Source organism: Herpailurus yagouaroundi, unplaced genomic scaffold, assembly GCF_014898765.1.
Source record: "Herpailurus yagouaroundi ecotype Mexico unplaced genomic scaffold, PumYag 162, whole genome shotgun sequence".
In the NCBI taxonomy this organism is placed as follows: Eukaryota; Metazoa; Chordata; class Mammalia; order Carnivora; family Felidae; genus Herpailurus; species Herpailurus yagouaroundi.
Window position 1 is genome coordinate 9,242,867 of NW_024412403.1, and position 11,708 is coordinate 9,254,574.

The 11,708-nt window shown below is 37.5% G+C and overlaps 1 protein-coding gene across 1 annotated transcript in view; it reads right to left on the reverse strand.

The window, feature by feature from the left end:
- The window catches only part of MORC3 (MORC family CW-type zinc finger 3), a 43,090-nt gene that overhangs the window by 19,889 nt on the left and 11,493 nt on the right, over nt 1–11,708 (reverse strand). Inside the window, exons 3-9 of the mRNA XM_040483959.1 lie at nt 10,803–10,935; nt 9,696–9,910; nt 8,970–9,117; nt 7,303–7,450; nt 4,577–4,705; nt 4,250–4,369; nt 1,562–1,659 (exon numbers count right to left, since the gene is read on the reverse strand). Of these exons, the coding sequence (XP_040339893.1) occupies nt 1,562–1,659; nt 4,250–4,369; nt 4,577–4,705; nt 7,303–7,450; nt 8,970–9,117; nt 9,696–9,910; nt 10,803–10,935 (991 nt within the window). The remainder of the gene's footprint in view (nt 1–1,561; nt 1,660–4,249; nt 4,370–4,576; nt 4,706–7,302; nt 7,451–8,969; nt 9,118–9,695; nt 9,911–10,802; nt 10,936–11,708) is intronic.

Genomic DNA, 11,708 nt, shown 5'->3' on the forward strand with positions numbered 1-11,708 from the left:
GTCTCTCTCTGTCCCAAAAATAAATAAAAAACGTTGAAAAAAAAATAAAATAAAATAAAACTTGATGGTGTAAATATTTATCCTTCGGCAGCCTGCAAAATGTTAAACTGGATTAACAGGGCAATGAACTTGCTATATGATGATAGCAGGACACATGTCCTTCATGTTCTGGTATGCGGTGTTATTGTTTGACTAGAGTCCAGTGGCCCCCCAGAGGGGCTCTAAGCTGTGTTCTCTAGCTATGCTCTGCCCCCAGCAGCCCACGACCTCCAGCAACAAAGACCAGTTCCAGTGTGCCCACATCCTTGGGCAAAGACAGGTCTCCTCTACAGAACAGCTCCAGCACACCCACACCCTCTGGCAACAGTGGACCACATCTACAGACCAGCGCTGGCCAGGCCTTCTATCAAGTTTCTTACCATGGCAGGTAGCTTGTTCCTGTGTTTGTCTGAATCTCTGCTGGGGGCGGGGGGGGGGGGGGCCGGTCCTAGTTCCTTTATTGTCTATTCTTTTCTTTTTAAAAAAAATTTTTTTTTAATGTTTTTATTTATTTTTGAGACAGAGAGACAGAGCATGAGTGGGGAAGGGGCAGAGAGAAAGGGAGACACAGAATCTGAAGCAGGCTCCAGGCTCTGAGCTGTCAGCACAGAGCCCGACGCGGGGCTTGAACTCACAGACTGTAAGATCGTGACCTGAGCTGAAGTCGGACGCTTAACCAACTGAGCCACCCAGGCGCCCCGTGTCTATTCTTTTCTAACCACGAGGTAATCGTCTTTCACATCTGCTAGTTCTGGATACCTGTTGTCCTCTTTTACCCCTTCTGGTAATCACCCTCTACTATCTTAGTTAATAATCCTTAAATTATCCTCATTAAAAAAAAACAGGAGTAGGATCTGCCTCAGGAGTGAATTCTGAATGTGTATTGATTTTCTATATGTGTGTTTCCTAATTCACTGATTTTGCTCTCACCTTTATTATTTTCTTCCTTCCACTTTCTGTTTTATTTCTGTTGTATTTATTTGAATAAAGGGCCTGTTGCATTATCTTTATCACAAATGTTCCTATGTTTACATTCTATTTCGTTATATATGCTCAATAGGAAAACTGTGCTTCCTAAAGTTATAAGTCCCATTGATGGTCATATTCATCCTATGGCTTCTAACCACTCTTAAAAGATAAGAGTATTTCTGTCTAAGGCTCATAGGACAAAATTACCTTACAGTTCCCAACTAATAAGCACAAAGTGTCAGGACATTACATAATAAATGCTGACACCAAGAAAGCAAGCACACCCTCTATATTTTCCACAAAGCTCAGAAATACTTCATCAATAAAGATAGGAGAGAATGTATTCCTACTTGTGATGGAGTACAATACAATTCCTAGGATGGGAGAAGATGGTTAAATGTGTGTTCTATCCATGCCTCTCACCTACCAATTTCCTTAAAGTTCTATGCTATAAAAACATCCACAAGACAGAAAAAAAAAATTTCAGCTAAGGAAAAGTTATGACAGTATTTCTAAAACTGTAAAAAACCAGTAACTTAAATAGGTAACATACCTGTACTCATTAGTATAGTCAAAATCTTGTTTATTATGAGTTGGCTTTAGGAAATTACACTCTATAATTCCCACCACTCCAACACCCATGTTGTTTGCCTGAAAAAGAAAATAAAATCAGTGTTTTAAGCATAAGACATGATACTCAACATGATTACCCTTCCATAAGGATTTACAATTTGTACGAAACATTTTTCTACATTTTATGTCATGATTCTTAGAAAATTTCAATTGAAAAGTAGTGTCTCGTAGATAATTTTACTTTTCTAGAAGTTAATTCCCAAATATATTAGAGCCTTCCTCCAAAACACTTTCACTGTTGTCAAATATCCATTTAGACAAGTATTACCCCCGATTTTATCCAAGAGAAACAGACCACCTCTACTGGGATGTATTTCTTACATAGCAGAAACCACAACTAACTCCTTTCTATATCCACAAAGACTAGCAAAGACTCTAGCAATAATATGCCAAAAGTTTACTAGATAAAAATTAAAATCATTTATCCAAAGTTACACATCTAGTTGTTAATGGTGATGGAATAAAAACCTAGGTCAGTTGAAGTCAAGTTATTTTAAAAATGCTACTAGCTAAAATATTGAACTCAAAGTATATGAGTCACATATTCTGACTACCTATGTGTGATCAGCAAGTGTATTTTACTCACAATTGTAGCAGAGTCTACAAAAGGAAAAAGTGGAAGAATATATAACTTACGTAGCGAAAATGTTCATAAACAGAGCAACTATAGAAGAAACCATGCAAAGCTAACCATAATCCCACTCTACCAAAACCATCAGTGGTTTGTCTCATTCGATCAGTAAACCACAACAGCCTTCAATGTGTGGGTCCTGTTTGCCTCCTTTCGAGCCTCATCTTCTTGCCTCTCTCCCATTATTCTCGCGATTTAACATCTGCCCCCAGGCAGAGCAAACTACTCCCTTACTGAGGTCTTGTTCTCAGAAGCCTCTTTCCCTTCCTGGGCAGATATTTTTCTCTGCCTGGGAAACCCTTGCCAGACTTTCAACACAATAACATCAACTAAGACTCCATCACCATGCTCTCCAAAAAGCTTCTTCTGATGCTTCCGACTTGTACTACAGTCCCCTCACCAGAAAGAGCTCTGAGAGCATGCTCTGTACCTTATCATCTTTTTATTCTGATCATCTAGCATGGCAAATCCTATCAAATATCTGACACCTATTTAAAAACTGTTTATTGAGTTCAAAGAATGCAAATACTGTAAGGCAAATCCATCACCTGGTAGAGAAAAATAAAAGTTGGCTGTAAAAGCCTATTTTTTACCAGGTCAAGCTTAACCAGAAATTATACACAATGCAAACATAATTGGGTTGGAAAAATGAGCTGTGTACCTTACTTTGGTCATTTCATCAATGATAAAAGAAAAAAATAACATTCTGTCACAGATACACAGTTTCTTTTGAAAACCAAAGCACCTGAGAAATAAGGCTTATTACCAAAAATGAATTTCCAATTACCAGTGAAATTTAGTGACTTTAATTATAGAATACTTCCGTTGAAAATTACTAGTTGGATTATAAATGAAAATTAGTTTTTTAAATGTGATTGATACTGCATATCATCGTTGCCATATTTCTGTATTTATTTATTTTTTAATGTTTTATTTCTTTGAGAATGAGACAGCATGAGCTGGGGGAGGGGTGGGGGGGGCGTGGAGAGAGAGAGAATTCCAAGCAGGCTCCAACACAGAGCCCAACAAGGGGCTCAATCCCATGAACCATGAGATCATGACCTGAACCAAAACCAAGAGTTGGATGCTTAACTGACTGAGCCTCCCAGGTGCCCCTCTACATTTATTTTTTGACTGAAATTAGTGGTTACCAAGAAGAGCCCAACAAAGTTTATTTACTTTTGCAAAAATGCTATATTCGGGACTTGTGTCGATGTAAAACATGTAACAGAGTTACAACCCTTACTACATAATATTGAAGATAAACCCACACTATTATACTGTGTAGAGCTCACATCATTCTACAAAGAATTTAGAATGAAATAAGATGAACAGAAAATGAAAACCATTGAACTGGAAAACAAAATATGCCTAGACATAAAACCTTTAACAAACTTAATTTTCAGCACTTATCACTCAATTCTTAACACATACACCCCCAAAAAACCTTTCTGTGAAAACATGTTTAAGGATGAACAAACAAGCATAGTGTGGGTAATGTTCATCAACCTAACTTGAATTCTACAACCACGGAAGTGGTTTAGGAGGAAGGCCTAATATATTTAGGAATTAACTCCAGAGAAGTACTCACCTATATGATCCTGTTTTTCTGGCTATTGAGTCAGGACTAAATAAAACCAATTTCATCCCAGAAATAATCACGGATCCATATCCAGATGCAGTCAAAAGATCTGCATCCGGGCCTAAGATCCATACTCATTTTAGGTCTGGGCAAGTTATCTAACTTATTGGCCCCAATTTCCTCAACTGTAAAACAGAGATAAAATATTCTGTCCCCCTCATACGATTATTTGGACCAAATGGGAAATACAAAAGTATTTTAAGTTCAAGTGCCATACCAATATCATTAAACACACTGACACTTAAAAGTTATTACACAAAGCATGTTATTTCACATTTGACCCAGTAACATGGTATTTTAACTTTACAAAAGATATTTTCAGATCTACAGCTTACCCTTAACTGACATCCAACTTTTTCATAAGCTTTGATGAGTCTATTTCTGTGATACATCATGATCCCATAATGGTCTTTATTTCTGCAGTTGAATCCAAATGTAATTCTCACTGTTTTAGTCTTAAATGTTAAGGAAAATTCTGAACATGCCACCTCACTTCCTTCAAATCATCCTTTCTTAGTCATTTTTTAATGAATCCCAAAGTGCATAAAAAAGGGCACAGTTGGAGAGGACTCCATACCAGAATAAAAGGAGAAAGGGGGAAGAGGAATACACTTTATTAATGTGTCTTTATATGGCGTCATAAAAAGGAAGATAAAGGATACTAAAAACTTGGGTCGATAAACATCACGTTCAATGTAGGCAAGACTCTTTGAAACCAGCTGTGTCTTCACCTTCTGTCCACGTAATATTATCTGCATTCTTGGCTTTAGATACAATATACTGCAGTAAGCCTGAAAAGACACAAATAATATCTGTCTTTTCCAAATAATTACCCACAAATGTGTTCAACTTTACTGATATATGTACTTAGGAAGAAAGCTATGACCTCGCTTTGATAAAGGACCCATGAACTCTTCAACAATACAGACTATAAAGCTGTTATTGGTTAACATTTGATTGCTCTTCTTTAAAAATGAAACTCAATATACTAAAGCCAGAGAAATGGTTTGCAGAAAACAATCTATTGACCTATACAAATGCCATATTAAATTGCAAATAAAGTTTTCAAAAAGTTACAAAACGGCGCATGTGGTATGATCTCATTTTTTTTTTTTTAATTTTTTTTTTCCAACGTTTATTTATTTTTGGGACAGAGAGAGACAGAGCATGAACGGGGGAGGGGCAGAGAGAGAGGGAGACACAGAATCTGAAGCAGGCTCCAGGCTCTGAGCCATCAGCCCAGAGCCCGACGTGGGGCTCGAACTCCCGGACCGCGAGATCGTGACCTGGCTGAAGTCGGACGCTTAACTGACTACGCCACCCAGGCGCCCCTCATTTTAATTTTTTTTAATGCACAAATGTACAAAAAAGGGACTATATTTTCTGACTCTTCTGTCAAATATATATATTGCTATACATTTTAATTTTTGTTAATGTTTATTTTTGAGAAAGAAAGAAAGCGAACAAGCGCAGGGCAGAGAAAGGGAGACACAGAATCCAAAGTAGGCTGAGCTGTCAGCACCGAGCCCGACATGGGACTCAAACCCACCAACTGTGAGACCACGACCTGAGCCAAAGTCAGTTGCTTAACTGACTGAGCTACCAAGGCACCCCTATTGCTATTATATTTTATTTACTATTTTTTAAATTTTCTTTCTTAATGTTTATTTATTTTTGAGAGAGAGACAGAGAGCGAGTGAGCGCACAAGGAAGAGAGAGGCAGAGAAAGGGAGACACAGAACCCTAAGCAGGGTCCAGGCTCTGAGGTGTCAGCACAGAGCCCGACACAGGGCTCAAACCCACGAAGTGTGAGATCATGACCTGAGTGGAAGTCGGACACTCAACCAACTGAGACACCCAGGTGCCCTGATTGCTATTATATTTTAAAAGTAGCAATAAATTTTATTTAGGCAAAAATGACAAAAAATCTAATACAGACAAAAGGGTCTATTATATACTTCAAAAGGAAAATATCATAAATAATATACCAACACTTATGCTGAGTAAATAAGCTTAGTTTTTTTCAATTTTTTTCAAAATTGAGTTGTAACAATCAGCAGGAATCTAAATGTGTTTTCAATTTTTTTTTTTAAGGTAGTTTGTCTACCTATTTAATCTCTATACCCAATGTGGGGCTTGAACTCACGACCCTTGAGATCAAGAGTTGCATGCTCTTCCAACTGAACCAGCCAGGCACCCATTTTCAATTCTTTTTTTTTTTTTTTTAAGAGAGAGAGAACTCGCAAGTGGGAGAGGGAAGAAAGGGAGAGGGAGAAGGAAAGGGAGAGGGAGAGGAAGAAAGAGAATCCCAAGCAGGCTCTGCGCCAACACAGGACTTAGATCCCATGACCTTGAGATCATGACCTGAGCCACACCATCTACTCTGACTGCCTCTGACCTGTTTCATAAGTGAGCAAGATTTTCATACTTCAATAATGTTTTGGGGTATATCAAGGAATACTTAAATATCTTACATTGTAACTGTTAAGATCTCCAAAAGTTACATGGTAAACCTGTAAATGTCAAATGTATCCTCAGCTTGGGGTTATGGAATAATCTCAGCACAAAAGGTAAAGGGAAAAGTCAGTATTATATGTCTTATCACAGTGAATAAAAAAAAAATTCTTTTTATATCCTACTGTTATTTGATTATTAATTTCTTCAATCTTAAAAACATATTCATTTCTAGGTCTAATGTCAAAGGTATTTATCACAAAACTGTATTAATACATAGGATCTGTAGTCTATAAATACAGGATACATTATATATATATATATATTATATATATATTTTACATATATGTATATATAATATACATATACATATATATGTATATATACATATATGTGTATATATGTGTGTGTATATAATATACATATACATATATGTATAATATATATGTATATATACATGTATATACATATATACATATATTGTATGTATACACATATATGTATAATACATATATGTATATATACATATATACATATATATACATATATTATACATACATATAATATATATTATATATATTATATATATCATATATAATATCTATATATTATATAGATATTATATATATATTAAAAAACAATTGGTATTTTTGATTGAATCAATCACTATGGTTATCATAGGACATACTGATTCTAGGATTCCTAATTCAAATAATGTAACCACACAGTGAAAGAACTACAAGTGCTATTAGACCTGATGACTTTGCAGTTAAAAAACCATTTTCTGAGCCAAATACAACCACCAATGCGCTCATGAAAAGTTAAATAAATTGGTTCTGAGATACTTTCACTGACAGCATTTATAACATAAGCAGAAAATGTAATTTCCATCATTTGCTGATTTTCCCATGTCCAGAAAGAGTTGAATACATACCCTCAGGGAATAGTCACTCTCAGGGGCAATTTGGTCCATCCTTTCTTGTTTCTTGTACCCCTTCTTCCCTGTTGTCTCATCCAAATCTTCAGGAATTCTGATGTCATATTTATCCTTATCAAAATCAAACTCTGTTGCGCTTTTGTAGCTATAAAAAAATTTTTTTGAAGGAGGTAAATTTTTCCTTCACGGCAAGATAAGCAAATACACTGCTAACAAAACACCTACCCACAGTAGATGTCCTGGTTGGGGGGTGGGGGGGAGGGAGACAAAAGCAAGGGAAAAATGAAAGAACAGGAATCCAGAAAGAGGCAGAAAAACTGTATTCACTCTCACACTGCTAATGGGAATGTCAAAAATGGTAGAGCCACTCCAAAAACATTCTGGCAGTTTCTTAAAAAACTAAACAGGCAACTACCGTATGAGCCAGCAATTACACTCCTGAGCATTTACCTTGGAAAAAGGAAGATTACATTCCAGGAAGACCTGTGCATAAATGTTTACAGCTGTATTTGTAATAACCCAAAATGGTAAAAATCCAGATGTGCTCTAACTAGTGAATGGTTAAACACAGTGGTCCACGTATACAGTACAACACTACTCAGCAAGGAAAAGGGAGCAAATTACTGACAGACACAAGAACCCAGATGCATCTCCAGAGAAATATGATGAATGAAAAAAGCCAATCCCAAAAGGTTTCACACTGTAGGATTCTATTCATATGACATTCTCAAAATGACAAAGTTACAGAAATGGAAGACGTGTTAGAGGTTGTCAGGGAGGAAGGAGGGAGTGGGTGTGGATACAAAAGGCCACCATGAGAAATCACTGTGGTGATGAAAATGTCCCGTATCTTGACTCTACCAATGTCATTATCAACACTACTGCACTACAGTTTTGCAAGATGCCGCCACTGGGGGAAACTGGATGAAGGGTACACGAGGTCCATTATTTATGCACAGGAATGTACAAGTATCTCAAAATAAAAAGTGTAAATAAAAAAAAAGAGGGGAGTAAGGATGGGAGGGGCATGAAAGAAAAAGCAAGAAAAAGGGGAATAAGGGAGATCAGAAAAGATTTAAAGTGAAAGTATTTTAGGCTTACCACTCAATTTGTGCTTTATTCATATCATTCTATGTGTCTAGGTATCAACATTAACACATTCATCCAAAGTTTTAAAAAAATCTTATTTGCAAGTGATTTTATCCTCACAAGGATACAAAACCTTAACAATCCAGAGGCCTCATCCACATTACTTTTGTCACCAGATGTTAAGTCACGCTTAGCTTTAAGTCACGGACAAAGACTTCTCTACCTAACTTACGCAGGTCGGGGCTCGTCAGGTGAGATATTATCTTCCCATTTCTTTTGTTTGTTTCTTTTTGAGGAGAGGGACAGAATAAGAGAAAGTGAGAATTGGCCTCTCTGGATACTGAATATGCAGGGCTAGGAAATTTAGTTTTAATAATATGAAATTACCTCGAGTTGAAGCCAAAGTGGCCTCAATAAAACACCCATGGAAAAGACAAATCATGACCTATGCCAAAAAATGAGTACCTTCCCAAGTATTTCTATTCTGTACGACCACGGATCAATAGAACACAACTATTTTTGCACAAACAGTTCACCTCCCACACACGTAATCACTGGTTCAGGTCGATACTTACCTTCTAAGGTTCCAAATGATGATCCTTGTCCCCTTCTTACCCATAATAGCATCAAGTTCTGCCAGTAATTTCTGTTCCGTAGAAAACAGAGAATGTTCCAGAATTGCTGCAAGGCTTGCTTTGGATTCTGCTAAATTTATCATCTGTCGTATATCCTAAGTTAAAGACTTAGAACAACAACATATTTTTCACAATTGAAGTATGCAAACTCAAATTTCGGTAACAACAACAAAAAACTATTTCCTAAATTAATATCTAAGTTTTGAAACTACAGTCTGATTTCAGATGAACACCAAGAAAGATGAAGTAGAAGCAAGTTTATTATGATTCCTAATTTCATAGTTCCTAATATATGAATGTGTTTTATAAAGACACAGAGGACATTTTCCTAAAGATATCTTGCTTCTCACAGTCATTAGGGGAAATTCCAAGGCAGACCACACATCTTATTAGACATGATACAACTGAAATACAAAGGAGAGCTACAGGAAGCTGCACACAGAACACAGCCACCTTGCGTTAGGGGTTTCTAAGGCACAATTCCAACGGAAGAGAGAAAGGGACAAAGGGCTGCCTCAGATGTTAAGAGGCAATGGACTGGAACAAGAGCTACAATGCACACTGTGATTGAAAAATGAGAATCGAGAAGAGGGCAAAAGGAGGGAATGGTTCACAGTATTTCTTCAGAGTTTCTCCACAGTTTCTATTTCAAAATCAAAAGGATATGGTGTTTGTTGAATGCCACAATTGGGACAACAACATGTTCTGCTTTTATGACTTCCAAGTAGGTCTGAGACAAGAAGCCCACACTCATGCTTTCTCCGTTTTTGGTAAATACAATTGCATCTTTACCCAAACGCATAGAACCTGACTTGAAGCCATTCCCATACAAGCCAACTGGGACATGACCATTCATGGTGACTTTGTCACTGAAGCCAAAGCTAAAAAGAAAACAAAAAGGATTTTTAAAATAAGTACGTATAATCTTCATTTTCTTAATTCAAAACCTGTAACATCAAGTAAAAAACCTGGGTGTAAATGTTAGACTCAGCCTTTCTAGTTGCATTTTGAGGTGTTTCCCCATCTTTGAAAAGAAGAAAACTAAACCCACGCTGCAGGGCATAAGGGTGACACATGCTGAACCAGGAGGAGCTCCTTGCCTGGCACACCCTGTCCCAACGGCTGAGTTCTCAGGTGGGCTCCTGGGACCCTTGAGATTTCACCCCACGGTATTTTAGATATGTCTAAATGTGAACGATTTTCTGAATCTGAGCAAGCCCACTGCGGTATGATTACTAACGGCGCCAAGTGGAGTTTCTGGCAACACAACATGTATTTGAGAGACAGCGGAAAGGGCTTGGCTGCCACATTTCTCTACTCTGTATACCTGGACTACGTACCTCAGTTTCCCTTTCAGGCACATATGGCTGCATACTGACATCCTATTCTACGACCCTAGAGCCCAAGGCTTTGTGACTATTTTATCTTGCTTCCTTACACTCTGAATCCCTTTAAAATTACTCCCCACCAAAAGTGGCATTTTACTGGCAATACTGGCTAAAACTAATTAACGCTAGACTGTAAATAACTGCCATCAGTGTTACCACTCTAAAGGAATGGTGGAATTTTAGGTAAGTCAGACGTGGTGGGGGAGGGGGAGGATGGTAGGGCTTGTCTAATAATCAGCAGAAGATGATGGGAAGACTTGAGAACACACAGCGCACTGTGGGTACCACATGTGTTTAAATAACAAAAACTACAGGCGATTAAGCATGACACCGGAAACCCCTGGGTAAAAGCAAGGTTTTCAAGAAATGTGACACTCTGACATACCTTAGCATTTTGTGTAATTTATCTGAAGTCATACCATTCCCATTATCAGTGAATGTCAAGCATATATGGTCATTTATCACCGTTTTGTCAATCCATATCTGTTTAGCGTTCACATCAGGATCATAAGCATTGTCTGAGAAACAAAAGTTTTGAGAAACTCTAACTTTGCATTTTGAAAGAACAATCAGTTCAGTGAAAGCCTTTAACAGGCAATCTGTTTTTCAAAATTTTTAAAAACCGCAATGCTTAGGGAACTCCTAAGACTTGAAAACACGACCCTAAACCGTACCTTGCTGTACGTGATTCATTCACCGATCAATACAGAGTTAACTCTCTCCAAAGCCCTCCATTGGTTACACAGAGAACAAAGATTGGTACCATCTGTACTGAACAAGTACAAACGAGAAGAATCACCGCGCCAAATCAATGATCAAGATAGGGAGGTCTTCTTCTGTCCAAAGAACCAGCCCGGCTATCGAGTGAGAAACTGAGAGCTGAGTAGCACTACACGTTGAGGCGGAGGGAATGCCACGAGTTACTGAATAAATTAGAAAGCAGTGATGTTTTCTGGTAAACTGGACACACAGATGAAGGTTTACCTTCTACACCGTTGTTCAAATTGTGGCCCTCTCAATCTAACCAAAGTTTCTGGTGGCTTTTATATTTCTATGATCTCTGTACAGATCCTCACTTAACACTCTTGTTTAGCAAACACTCTTGTTTGTCTCAGAATAGGGAAGGAGGAAGGAAAATGAATGAATGAAAGAAAGAAAGAAAGAAAGAAAGAAAGAAAGGGAAAGAAAGAAAAAGAAAGGAAGGAAGGAAGGAAGGAAGGAAGGAAGGAAGGAAGGAAGGAAGGAAAGAAAGAAAGAAAGAAAGAAAGAAAGAAAGAAAGAAAGAAAGAAA